This window comes from Xenopus tropicalis, chromosome 2, assembly GCF_000004195.4.
Source record: "Xenopus tropicalis strain Nigerian chromosome 2, UCB_Xtro_10.0, whole genome shotgun sequence".
NCBI classification, from domain to species: Eukaryota; Metazoa; Chordata; class Amphibia; order Anura; family Pipidae; genus Xenopus; species Xenopus tropicalis.
The window spans coordinates 116,898,504-116,913,061 of record NC_030678.2 but is presented as its reverse complement, the minus strand read 5'-3'; the positions used below and the strand labels follow the sequence as shown (position 1 = coordinate 116,913,061).

The window sequence follows — 14,558 nt, the reverse complement described above, 5'->3', positions numbered from 1 at the left end:
AGTTATTCATTAAACTGCCTCAAACTCTACAACCACAAATGTCTGTGAGACCTAAGGATAGTCCTGGTTTACGACTGAAATATAGACAATGTTACCTTACACGTTACAAAATAAATAGATTTTTTATAGAAAAGAGACATTAGGAAAAGACTCCAATATGCTTTTATGCTTGGTTACACATCACAACAAACACATACACTGGAAATCAAGTGGGTTTCCTATTAATTAATTGAGCTACCCCCATGGAATTCTACAAATGTGTGAAAACATTTCTCTATTAGGTATTTAGCCAACCTTCCAAGAATACCTAGGCTACTGACAGTTGATGCCTTAGTGTTTACTTGCTGGTGTATTTAGGAGAGCTAATAGCTTGTAACCACAAATTTTACCCTAAGTGGCACTAAGGCTGGATGAGGGCCTTGTAATTTGGCCCAGCCCCACAATTTTGACAATCCTCTGCCTTAGAGTAACTTCTGTGTGCCCATTTTATGGTATTTAAGTCTTAGACTATTCCAGCAAATTTATAACAGGCAATGTTTTAGAGACAGGTCTAAGCTGTTCCATAAGGTTTCATGGTAATAAGAAAATCTATATATTGAATTTCCACTTGAATAAATGAAATGTATTTAGAGATTTGGTGGGTTGAACCACGAATAATCTTAGATAAGTACAGGAATAGGATTTATTATCCATATACACTTTGTCCAGGAAGCACCAAAATATGAAAGTGCCATTTCCCTTTCTACCCTAATTAAACAAACAACATTTTAGATTCATCTGCTTTTTTTCTGCAACGTTAAGTGTTTTTGTAGCCTTAAGGCAGTGTGGTCCACATTATGGAAAGACCCCTTATCTATAAAATGCCAGGATTAACGCATTCTGGGTGTTTTAGTAGCCTTAGGCAGTTTGGTCCACATTATCGAAAGGCCCTTTATCTATATAATGCCAGGCCCTACCCATTCTGGGTAATAAGTCCTATTCCTGTATTTCTATATATTGTATGCTCTATTCTGTTTATGCATTTTATGGCACCGTAGTATGGTTGTATTTTTTTACAGTGTTAATATACAGCAGGTAAGAAAAGACCAAGAAGAGACCAGTCTGACAGCTTGCACACTCTTGTGAACTGTTAGTAAGGTTGTAATGAACAGTATTCACTTCTGCTGCTGCTGCTGCTTCTGCTGGCCTGCTTATCTATCACCCTAAGTGTGCTCCTCCCATGTGCTTCTGCTGCCTAATTGTTGAAGTATCAAACAGAGTTAAGTGGCTGTTGCAGTCTCCCTACATGGATGTTCTTCAGGCTTTTCCCAAATGCTTTTTGCTCCATGTTTAGCCTTTATGCTCTGCACAATTACTTTTTTCTTTTAGCCAAAATGAGTTTCTCATTTGTGTTAAATTTACACCAAACCAGATGCAGAATGCTCTGTAAATGTTGAGCACTTGTTAAATATGTAATGTTTGTTCAGTCCAACTAAATTTATCAATATGATTAACTAATAGTTTAAGATATATTGTCTAGAGTGATTTCTTTGGAACGGGGGAGTCCAACTAGGCTTTGTAGTGGCTGTTAACTAAATTCTATTCATTCTAACCACCTTCAACAAACCCTTTAGCAATGTAAGATTGAAACCCTGCTCTAAAAAGCTGTCATAGAACTTCAGTAATGTATTCTGCTTCATTTCTGCCAGAGGCGAACTACATTTTTTTTCATAAAAATATAATATCCACTCCTAGTCCAGTTACCCTGTTTCTCTTGACATTCTAGCATGTTGTGGTAGCTCTGAAATTGTTTGCTTAACATCTCTACCCAGTGTGGAGTGGTCAAAAAGTCTGCTTAAAAGTGCAGATCAGTTGGCTCTTCTCATTGTTAGCTTCCTATTTACATTCATCTATATTATTGCAGCATTTACCTAGCTTGCTATAAGTATTTTTTCAGTACCAGACTTCAGCTACACTACACTACTACTACTACTACTACAATTACTGCTGCTTTGTGCAGTTGTGTGCGTCAGCATGCCCAGTAACCTAGAGATTGTTGTGCATATTGCATCGCACACTCAGAAGCACCTGACAGATTTTAAGGATATTAAGGTAATTCTGGTCCAGTTTAATGAAATCCCTTTCAAAACATACATTTTAATAATGCTGAGAGTTTTGCCAGTGGCCATACAAAAAATAATGTAGCACCCTTCAAACACAAATACAAATACACATGCAGAGCCACCCCCTGCCCTCCAAAGCTAATCAAGGGCTAATCTCCACAATGTGTTTTGGAACTGTCTATTAAAGCAAAGTTCACAAAATGCATTGACTGGTACTCAATTTTTTCCCCCCCTGGCTGCAGTCTTTATGTCATGAACTTATTAACTTAAAACTACAAAGCTCTGGTGTCCTTTTTAACAATATTTTCTTTTTTCCCTCTCTTCCCATCACCCTTTTTGCTTTTTGTTTTGTTTCATGTTACATTTTTGGTTGTGGCTACTCCTATCCTGTTTCCTCCTCCTTTGTTCCTCCATCCATCTCTGCCTCTCCACCATTGCTATTTCATTTCACCCATACATCCTTAGCATGGCAAGGCACTGACCTGATGCATAATCACGTCTTGGCTGATGATGACCAATCAAGTCTAGACTCCTTGGGTCGTCGCAGTAGTCTTTCTCGATTGGAGCCTTCAGACCTCTCCGAAGACTCTGACTATGACAGTATATGGACAGCCCATAGTTACAGAATGGGGTCTACTTCTCGTAAGAGCTGTTGCTCATATATCTCTCACCAGAACTAATGCACTTCTAAACTTTTTTTTCTTAACAAAATGCTTGTTATACCACAACCTACTTTTTCTTAGATGTTTATTCGTGTTTCTTGTCTCTTTAATGTGATTGTTTTGACAACTGAGGTAGTCTCTGGTACTTCCTACATGCAGAGTGAGGAACCTTTTCAACATCAAATAACATTCTATATTATTATTATCAATTTACAAAGGTAATGAAAAAAGTCATACATGTATTGATAAAATACCTCACATTCTTAATGCGTGTAGTGCATTTATAGTTTAGTTTATGTGAGGGGGACTGGGGGTTTATTTATTTTTAATGGGACAGATTAATATTCTGTCTTGTCTAATTTGAAGGAATAATTTTATGTGCATTTTTGTATTTTGAATAACTGAAACCATACCTATTTGTGAGGAATTTTGTGAAGATCTAGTTTTGTATAGAGGTTAACTCATACATACTGTAAGTTGCTGTGGAATCCATCCTCTGCTCTGCATGCAGCTGGCAGTGGATTGAGTTTGCTCAATGTATCTGGCAATGGTAAGGCAATGTCAAACATATACCATAGGCTTTTTAAAATAACTACTTCATTTGCAGACTCTCTTTTCTTAAGAAGCGATCGGGAATGAGGAATGAAACAGCAGATTCCCAGCCACTACTGCTGCTGCCGCCATACCCCATTGTTTTAATTTTTGTCCTTTCTTTGCATGAATGCAACATTTTCATTCTGAAAACATCTTACTCCAAAATCTTTTAATTTTATTATACGGCAGTAAGATCAGCAGCCTGCTGTTAGAAATAATGCCTTATGCTCTCTATGGTATTACAAATTCTGGTAACATGTCAGTAGCAATAAGGGATCATAATTTTTCTAGGGATGTAAAGTACTTTCCTTTTCACAAAATATGTTCTTATCTGAACCAATAATTATATTGTATTAAGCTCCCATTAATATTGGGCATACACTTAAATTTCTCTGTCATAAAGTCTTTTGGAATTTTGTCAGGAAATTGTATAGAACCTTGACTAGGTAATAACTGTAATTTTATTTAACATCATGCAGTCTTGCACTAAGGGGTAGATTTATCAAAAGTGAGTTTAGAGCTTAATACATAAAAACTCATCCATGTTTTATTATTCCTTTTTAGAAGCGTATTTATCAAATGGTGAGTTCTAACTTTCACCCATTGATATACACCTATAAAAATTCCATAGAAATAAGTAGAATGTAAGTTTTTATTTGTTAATCTCTAAATTCATATTTTGATAAATCATCCCCTAATATTTGAAGTTAGGCTTAATTAGAAAATACACAAGAGATATCTAATGGGCCAGTAGCCAAAAAAAAAGTTTTTGGCTACTGACCACGCTATGTGGTCAGTGACAGGCAGATTCCATTCATGCTTGTTACTACACAGACATGGCATAACAGACCCCTGATTTAGCCTCGATGCTATAGAATTGTTCAGGACACCTTCATCATGATGGCAGTCAAATGGTTTGTATGCCATAGGCCATAAATCATGGGTTTAGCCTGGTTGATATCCTGACTAAGTGCAAAATATCAGACATGATGGGGCATATTCAAATATAATCTAAATGAAGGCTTGTCACAGTCTGCCAGAGTGAAATTCCACTGCTCTCATTTCATTCCTATGAGAGTTCGCCATTTGATAAATGTGTCTAAAAAAAATTCCACTATTTGACAAATGTGCCCGCAATGCACCTTACTGTATTTGTATGCTATTGTCAGGCACGCAGATTTGTACCTCACAGTGAATGGAGCACAAGTGGCTGCCCTTAGATTTTCACATGCTGATCCACATGTGCTTCCTGGCCTGCCATTCATAGACTTTCATGTGCTTTCCTACCACAGGTGGTAAGTACAGGGCACTCAAAAGCTGTGCTCTATGCCAGATGCACAGTTAAGGTGGACATACACGGGTCGATTGTAGCTGCCGATTTGGCAGCTTATCGGCCCGTGTAGGGGCAGGAACGACGGCCATACCCGACCGATATCTGGCCTGAAATTGGCCAGATATCGATCGGGCAGGTTAAAAGATTCGGTTGGATTGGGGACCGCATCGGCTTGTTGCCCCGGGGCCAAACGATCGCATTAGCCTACATTTTCCTGATATCGCCCGCCCGTAGGTGGGGATATCGGGAGAAGATCCGTTCGCTTGACAAACGTTATTCATTTGCAAAACCCATAGCTTTTCAGTTTGGTTGTTGTAATTAGAGTGACTAATCTAATTACATTTAAAAAAACGGAGGTCAGTCTGAAAGGTAAAAAAAAAAAATACATTCTGTGTTCAGCTGTAACAGCAGGAATTGGGGCACCTGGTTTATTAATAAGCACTTTGTCATTATTTACAAAATCTGGGTTGTGGTGTGCCTCCCTACCTAGTCATTTCCATTCCAAATAAAGTACTTAAATTTAGGTGATGTGAGTCCTGTCCAAGTAATCATCCTATAGGACCATCAGTAAGATATTACAATAAAGGTATCACCTTCACACCACTCTTTTATGTTTTATATCAAATGTTTAGAATAAATATAATATCTATTATATAGTTTTATAACTTTTTCAACATGGTACCAAAACTTTACCCGGAACTACAAAAATACCCAAATTGCACTGATCCATTGTTTCAGCTTGCTGGCCATTGGGGAGGTGCATGCTCTGGTTTTCTTTGTCTGCCAGTAACCTGATTAATATACTAAATAGAACTAGCAGTCATTCCAAAGTAATGGAACCACACCTAAGGACTGGCAAAAATATCATATTAAAAGGCCTTCCAATCATATAGTGTACTAATTAAAACTGATTTAACCTCATAGAAAGAGAGGCTACAATTCATGTTCATATGTATTTGACATAATCAACACACTCCGCCCTAAAATAACTCTGGAATATTTGTCTTTTTGCCCTGTTCCTTGTGGCATCATGCCTTTTATATGGAATATTCTTCATAATTTTTTTTCTCTTGATGGGCCTTAATTTTAGTGTCATGGATGACATTCATCATTTTCTGTAAGTCAATCCTGGAAAGCTACTGCTCACATACAAATAACTCTAAGCTGCCCAGTGCATAGTAAATATTTAGAGAAATGTATAAATTACATATAAGATGGAAGTCTGGCTCAGAAAATGAATAATACGCTGGAAATATACACTGGTACACTTGAGTGTAGCCCTTAATATATTTTGGGTATCATTAGTTATTCAGAAATTTCTGGAAACCATGATATTTCAATTATTAATTTTCTCATCATCTATTGTACGTTACTTGGATAGCTCATGCATACAGATACTAACGTTCCTATAGTCAATGCCACACATGTATTTTTTAAATACAACCATATATTTCCCATGCTTTATTCTATTAATGTCTCAATGACACTATCACATCCTGTGTGCTGAATTTCACCATTTATATAATCACTGCAGTTTGGCAGCAGTTGGGCCACTGAAGGTTTCTGATGACTAACCAATAATATATGATTTATTCCTCTGCATAAGTCATAATGGTTTTGTCCAGTTGTCCAAAAAATACTGTCATAGGTGGATAAAAAGTCCAGATCAGCATATACCTACCCATTCTATTGAAGTATGGATGTCCGATCTGTAGCCTTACTGTTTGTTAAGCTGCAACTTCCAATGTGTTCTCCTTAGAACTCATATAATAAAAGACCCCTCCAAGCCAAGATCATCAGTGATATTGCCCATAGCAACCAATCAGATCTTTGCTTTTGTTTTCTAAATTATAGAAGTGACTTAAATTCTGATTGCTGATTGGATGCATCACCGGTGATGTTGACTTGCTCACTATAATAAATATGCCCCTTAGTGTTCTACCAAGCATCAGTAATAATACCAAAGCTTTCTGATGTTTCCCCAGTAACAACAGGTGAGAGCAGTCCTGTGGCTGTGTCATACAGGACAGAATCATGTAATCACGTAATGGATGCTTTGTTTTTCTTTACTATGGTGCTTTTATATCTTTTTATACCACCACAAGCTACCCTCTTATACGGGTTCCACTGCCTTTCTAACGAAGTATGCTGCTTCTTGGGTTATGTGGTCATCCTGGAGTTGTAGCTCCATGACAGCTTAAGGACATTATTGCACATCCCTGCCCTCAGAGTTTATAAAATGCCAAGGTGGTTGCATTTTGCCGGTCTTTATCTCTTTATTTGATTTAACTCTTTGCTTTTGAATTTTTTTAATCACGTTTTACTTCGGAAACCTCCAATCTCTCATAATCTATCTATAAAATGTTAACATGTTTGTAAAGTATTGTGAACTACTGCAAAGTATTACAGAAGCAATTTTATTAGTACCTTAACTGCAGTATTACACCAATGTTTCTATTTTTGTGGGACTTCAGATTTATGTTTATGCAATTCTGTATCATATATACATATTATATATAAATATACATATATTCATGTACATAGCTGTATTCTGAGTGACTCCTTTTGGAGCCCAATTAGAGTTTAGACTGTACACTTTGGATCCCTTTCCACCCACATGAAATGGTTTTTTCCACAGTTTTTCAAGTACAGTATCATGTTCATCTGTTAGAACGTTTTGCTAGTCCCAACCAAACCTATTTCACAGCTGTATGATTAAGTGATACAAGGGATGGCACATTGCCTTTCTTAAGACTTCAAAGAATGAAACAGATGTATATCTGAATGTTGTATTGTACAATATACATATGCTCTGTGGTTCCTTATTACACTTATTTGTTTTTATTAAAAAAAGGAAAAAACAAACAATTTTATGTTATGTACAGTTCAAATAAATTTTGCCTTTGCTAGTCTGTGCCTTCAACTGTGAATTATTCTTTATTCCTTGTGTTGGTGGAGAGGTTGCATGGAACAATGCATAGTTGACTGCATATATCGGATCTAGTCCTGCAACTGGTCCAAAACTTGTACAATAGTCCCATGAACAGTCTGATATTTTCCACTGGTTTAAATGTAATTTGGTTCAATTTGCTCCTGCTTTTGATGTTGTTCCCTGCTCAGCATAAGTGCAGCGCTCACACTGTAGTCATTGGGTAAGGAATCTATTATGCTATTTTTGCCTGTAGATGTACAGGATATCAATATTCATTAGCACACATTACATTTCCATAGCTTCTAGCATTTGCACACCACATAGGCATCATAGGCTGATGCTGGGAGGAAAACAAACTTATTGCCTGACACCAGACACATTGCTCTTGTGCATCTGCTACAGACAATCCATATTTAATGTGCTTGTAATGCATTTAATACTTACGGCCTTTAAAAAGTAGCAAGCAGCCAGTAAACTTGAATGACACTGATGTACTTTAAGATCACTTGTAGTGATTTAGCTCATCTTGCTGGGGAGAATTTTCCTTCTCACAAATGGGGGGGAGAGATTCTGGTTTTTTTTCATAATTTGTATATAAATATTTATTTATGTGTACTTTTATTGCTGGCGATAAACTTCCATAGGCATCTATTGTGAAAAACACAAAATATACATATTTTCAATATGCATTCAACATTTTGATGGTTTTGAAATTATTTGTAAATGTAATTGCAAGTTAAAGCAGTATTGGTTTGTGCCTCTGTACTTCTGGTTCTTACTTTTGAAACAGTTTGGCAAAGGTTAACTGTCCTCCAGACACAACTCCATATGTCTCAAGTCTGTTAATCAGCTGGCTGAGCTACATTGTTTACACTTCTAGCTGACTACTGAAGTAGTATGGGACACACTTCTTCAGTAGCCATTATATTTACAAATAACTTTTTATTGTCATTGACAGCAGGTTAGCAACTTAATGGCAACCTTTTTGGCTAATAATTATAACTTTTAGTACTAGTAGGTGAAACAGATATAAGGTTTGGGTGCATAGGGTGGGCATTAAATGATTTTGTCACTGGTGACAAAACAACAAAAATTCTTAAGAAAGTAAATGTGTTTAGAATAACCAGTATACCTTTGTTATTATTCTAAACATCGATGACATAGCAGCATCTGTCAGACAGAACAGCAGAGAGATATGACGTAGGTTAGGATGTCAGCAGCAGGTGGGATGAAGAAGGTTACGTGAGAATATAGGACAGGCTTAGCATTGTACTTATGCCAAGTAGAATGTCAAAAGCACACAGTAATTGCCAGTATAATGCATTCTCCTAGAAGTGACAAAATCTGTTTCTTCCTTATCCAATGCTTTCTGGAAATGTACTTCCACCAGAATTGCAAAAAATGCTTCTATATTCTTTTAGCATGTTACACGGAGTACAGAGTGTGCAAGTCAAATTTTCTAGGCAAAAGTCCAGTGCCCATGGCTGGTGTTTACAGCACCATTTTATTTAGAATGTAATCATATAAAATTATTTCTATAATGTGATTATAGTCATTAGTACAGATGTGGGTGCAGAAAACATTGTCCTTTAAATGTTTTGGTATCCACTTTAAACCCTGACCATAATGTAAACAACTTGGACTAAAAGGAAACCTATTTAGTAGTAAAAGCAAAATTTGTTCTGTGTTTTTGTTTGATGTTTTATGTATACATCTGTGTAACATTATAACTTTTGACCTGATTTTTGACGCCATTTGTAATAATGCTTTGTTCAAATGTATTCTTTATTTTAAGATCTGGTTTAACAAATGTGCTATTTGTAATAATGCATTTTTTTAATTTATTTCTTTTTTATATAAATGCCTATGTTAGGTAAGTTCTGAATATGTAATACTTCATTGATGTTGTAATGAGCTGTGTAATTTGTGGTTCTTATCTTTGTGGCATGGAAAAACTTTTTCAGGTATGTTAAAACCAGTTAGTTCTGTATTCAAGCTGTACTAAAGGTTAAAATCCATTTAGCTTAGACCAATTTTAAGTTGACTACAAATATTTTAAAAACCCACCAAGTACTGTGTATGTATACAATATTATTTTGAAGCTCAGGAACTTTAATTGCCAAATACTAATAAAAATATGCAGATTGATAATGCAGACAGTAGGTGAGAGAGCTCTGCACTCTACAGGTGGCAGTCACTGTGAGAATTAGGGAACGAAACCAAAGGGATCAGACTCAATAAAGATTGACTGCAGAATGCTCAGGAGGTTAAGACTTAACAATGTGGTTAATAGTACAGAAAAAGTGCCAGCTTCTGTTTTATATTCATCTGTTTTACCTTTTGTTCCCTATTAGGCTGCCGCAAAGGATCAACTCCTCAAGTATTGCTCCCTGAAGAGGAGAAAATTATAGTAGAAGAAACCAGGAGCAATGGACAGACAGTTATAGAAGAAAAGTGAGTAATGAATTTAATATAGTCTTATATTGGTATTGTCTTATGTGGTAGAATGTCATCCATACTACCTGACATTTTATTGTAACTTATTCTACAGTACAGATCACAGATTGTGAAATACAAGGTTCACCATTTCATTGAATGACTTACATCTTAGAAAAGTCACATGGTTTTTAGTGACGAGGGCTTGATATAGTGCCAGCAAATTCACACTGTCCTTGTCCTGGCCAGCAATATTTTTTTGTTTTTTCTGTTGTAATATGAAATGTAATATGAAATATAATATGAAATGTACTTTTTCAGTAAGATCCCACAGTTTTTAAGAATCTTATTTTTTTGACCAATTTTTCCCTCTAACATTTTAGGAGTCTTGTTGATACAGTTTATGCATTAAAAGATGAAGTTCAGGAACTAAAACAGGTTTGTGTTTTAGTTTTCAATTTGTTGTTGTTTTTGTTCAGCCTATAATTTCATGTTTTATCAGTTTCAAAATTTTCCCATGAATTATTTAGCAAGTAAAATATTTACTGAATAACCGTGCATAACAATATCCCTTAGTAAGTAAGCAAGTGAAGGCCACTGAGCTTGTCCACCTTTGTGGCCCTGTTGCTGTGATTAAAGTCACAGATTTATGTTCAGATTTTACAAATGATGATGTAGAAAACCTAATTAAATTATACTGCACTAGTGTTGCCCGCGAAGGTTTATTAACTAGGCAATTTGGGATTACACAATTTATCTTCTGCACTGAAATGATTTGTTCCAGTGTGGAAAATACATATTCAAATCCTTTTTCCTAGCATGTTCTTTCTGGCTACAGAATTGAGTGCCTGCCATTTACTGGCTGAAGGAGTAGGAGGCAGTTGTATTATTGCCTTTCATTAAAATAAATGCACTTGTAATCATCATTTATACAAATTTAATGTAAGCTTGGTTGTTACTAGGGATGCCCCAAATCCAGGATTCGGTTTGGGATTTGGCCAAGATTTTTCCTTTTTCAGCAGGATTCAGCAGCTAGAGATGCCCTAAATAAAGAGATCCCCAACATTTTTTATTCAAAAGTGTTGGTGAGCCACACAAGCATGAAAAAGTTCCTTAAGGGTGCCAAATAAGGGCTGTAATTGGCTATTTGGTAGCCCCATGTGGACTGATGGACTGCAGAGCTTCTGCTTGGAGTAATACTGTGTCTCTTTGCTTCCAAAACTTGCCTCCAAGCCAAAGAATTAAAAATGGGCACCTACTTTGAGGCCACTGGGAGCACCATCAAAGGGGGTGTTGAGCAACATGTTGCTATACTGTAACTTAATCCTTTTTAATGTGTAGCGAAACCAAATCAAACATTCAACCCCTAGACAACCAAAGACCCCAGTTTTCTTTCACAGAATGAAAGTTTTCATTTTGCTGAAGCTTGAATGCACAGATTGGGGTTAGCATTCAGTTTGGTCTTTAGCTGAATTTAATGCTAGGATGCTTTCATTGAAATTACCTTACTTGGTTTACTTGCCCTTAAGGTTTTAACTAAAGAGAAGAAGCTTACCTGCAGGTTCAATTTTAGAGCCTACAGTACAGTTTTTTAGATTAAAACCATAAAATGCATTTTATTTCAGATTGAATCTGTTGACTTGTATCCTCTTAACAGACTAAAAATAAATGCAGAATATTGTTAAAAAAGTATAAATAAGTGTATATAATCTGTACCTTCAAAAGCATTGTCATATTTCTGATTGTGTTTGTTTCTTTCATCATTAGGATAGTAAAAAGATGAAGAAATCTCTGGAAGAAGAACAAAGAGCTCGCAAGGAGCTTGAAAAACTTATAAGAAAAGTCCTAAAGAACATGAACGATCCTTCTTGGGATGAAACCAATTTGTAATTATTCGTGTCTTCCTCTTTTCTGCCCAGGGATCAAGAGTGGAGCTCTCTGACATTTGGAGAGCCTTGTTGCATTGGGGGCACTGCAGAATGAGATTTTACTGGATCTTAGCAGGACTCTCACTTGCACTGGTTTGATACCATGCATAGGTGACTGCCCCCAGACACGTCAACAGCTACAGGTGTAAAACTCAGAGAATTTGGACTGTACCAAACCAATAATGTTTTTACCTTTACACATTAATTACCTCATTTTGCATAAAGTGCAGTTGCTAACTGAAAATCCATTTCCCCTGATGACTGACTTTCTATAGAACTATTGATAATGTATTCCTTTTTCTTGTATATAATGTTTTGAATGCTTACATGTGAAAGGCACTTGGGGCTCTATCTTTTTTTCCTCCTAGTTTTTCCTTTAAATACTCTTAATGGTCATTAGTAGACGTCTCTACTATGATAGCCTCCTTTAAAGCAGAAGTGGCGAATGGAAAAAAGTCAACATCTCAAATGCTTTCACATGATCAAGTCTATGTGAAATAGTTTGTTAGGCCATGTATTTAAGTAATTTAATTGCCTTATTTATATACATGTAAACAACACAGTTTAAAAAAGAGCAAAAAAACGCTGAAGCAAACAATGGGAATCTAGAGCCATTTTAATGTAAAACTTCTAATAACACATGCCCTATGTTTATGCATATATAAATATATATTTATTGCTTTGTTTTTTCTCTAAACCAAACACTAACATGAATTATTTTTGTTGGGCACCTAACAGCTTTTTTTTGTTGAGATTCTACTATAACTTGTACACCATTAACAAATGTGTTACTTTAAATGAAACTGGACACATTTGTTGCTTGAGTTTTTAGTGCAGCACATGCAATGTGATAGCTATGAGCAACCTATGACCTTCCATATATTGACCTAAAACAAAAAAAGGCACACTGGGCCTTATTCTGCACTGGTGGTTTTCAAACAGAAGTGAAAAAATGTGGCCCTGCCATCTGTCATTCACTGCCAGGCACTAGTAGTGACAGGTAGTAAATGACAGGCTGCACCACCATATTCGGGTCCTTATGTGATGGTGCAATAACTCCAGCAGAGACTACGCCCAGTGTGCTGTGGGCCCTTGTGCATATCTATATGGGCTGAATAAAATCACCTATTATGCTATGCAATTATAGAAGTGCTACTGGATTCTTTTCTGTTGGCCAAATATTGACCTCTCTGCAGGAGAGGGGTTTTCCGGACCAGCACCTGGCACTAACACGAATGCAAGTTATACAGTGGGTTGAGCTCTTCATTGTGCATTGTGGGCCTAAAAGTTGTCATCATCATTTTGGTGCACAACTTATCTGAAAACACTGAAACGCAGACTAATTAAAGATGTCATATAAATGTAGTTGCCTTATAGTGGGCAGGCCATCACCAACTTTTTTTGACAATCCATTTGAGATAATCTTACTGAGCTTTGCTTTTGCTTTTTTAGCACTGTGTTACTTTGTTGGTATTTCACACTTTACAGACTGAAGTTGTTCCAACTCTCAGCATTCTTGTTTCTACAGAGGAACACTTTGCCAAAATGCTGCTCCTCATCCTGCTGAGCACTAGTCTTCCCCCACAACATGACTGCCTGTGCCATTCATAATAAAAATGCTGCAAACACGTATTCATATTCTTTTTCCCTGTACCTCCACTTTTCTTAAACTGTCATTTTTTTTTCGTTGTTACATGGGGGTGCAAAACTATAATTGCTGGGGAGAAAAGCCATTGGTAATTAGCTTCACAAATGCACAAACTATTTCCCTATTTTTCCACTGAGAAGTACTGTAGAGAAACATTCCATTGTAGATGACAAAAACTCAAAGAACAACGGCCGCCAAATATTAGGATCTGTCATGAACAACACTGGATTTAGCATGTGAGACTATTTCATATATACTAAATATTATGATAGGGCTCATCCTCTGCAGTCTAATGTTGTATCTCATATTGTCATTGTATTGTTCTCCTATATGCCTTACATGTGAAATATTAAGAATCAGTATAGTTGTGTTTTGGTACTTTGGATGTCAGAGAAATGTTGCATAAAATATGACTGTTTTGTATATAGGAGGGGGAAACATTTGAACTTATCCTGGAAATAACAAACATTTTCTACAAATATGTAGTGCTGATTTTTTTTTTTTAAATATAAAGTATTGCTAAAAATGTGTTGATTCTGTATGAATGAGAATGGGTATTATTCGTGTATAAGTATTGAAATTTTCCATGCCTCTGTAGAACTTAATGTGAATCCATAAGGGAGCACTTCTTCTGCACAGGAAAAACCAGTTGTAACAAAAAGTTGGAACCGTGTAATTTTTAGAATCTTAAATGGGATTAAAGTGATACTGACACCAAAAAATTTTTTTTAAAAATATGAACCTACTTCCAAACCTACCTATAGGTCATGCTGATTGTTTTTTCCTGAAGATCCTGAACCCGACTGGCAACCTGACTGTAACTTCTCAATCTGTCAAAAGGACTATGTCATAAACTTGGAGGATTCAGCTTGCCATTTGCTTCAAAGAGTTCCCCCTCCCTCCCTCGATCCTCGCATTGTGAA

At 36.3% G+C, this 14,558-nt stretch overlaps 1 protein-coding gene across 4 annotated transcripts in view; it reads left to right on the top strand.

Annotated features, from left to right (window-relative positions):
- The window catches only part of arhgef7 (Rho guanine nucleotide exchange factor 7), a 98,997-nt gene extending 84,881 nt beyond the window's left edge, over window positions 1-14,116 (top strand). For 3 of the 4 annotated variants that reach the window (XM_012957889.3, XM_012957891.3, XM_012957890.3), the window contains exons 19-22: window positions 2,568-2,744; window positions 9,978-10,077; window positions 10,443-10,497; window positions 11,827-14,116. In XM_012957889.3, the coding sequence (XP_012813343.1) occupies window positions 2,568-2,744; window positions 9,978-10,077; window positions 10,443-10,497; window positions 11,827-11,949 (455 nt within the window). In that variant the 3' untranslated portion in view covers window positions 11,950-14,116. The remainder of the gene's footprint in view (window positions 1-2,567; window positions 2,745-9,977; window positions 10,078-10,442; window positions 10,498-11,826) is intronic. The other variant, XM_004911991.4, reaches the window with a different exon arrangement.
- Window positions 14,117-14,558: the final 442 nt, after the last annotated feature.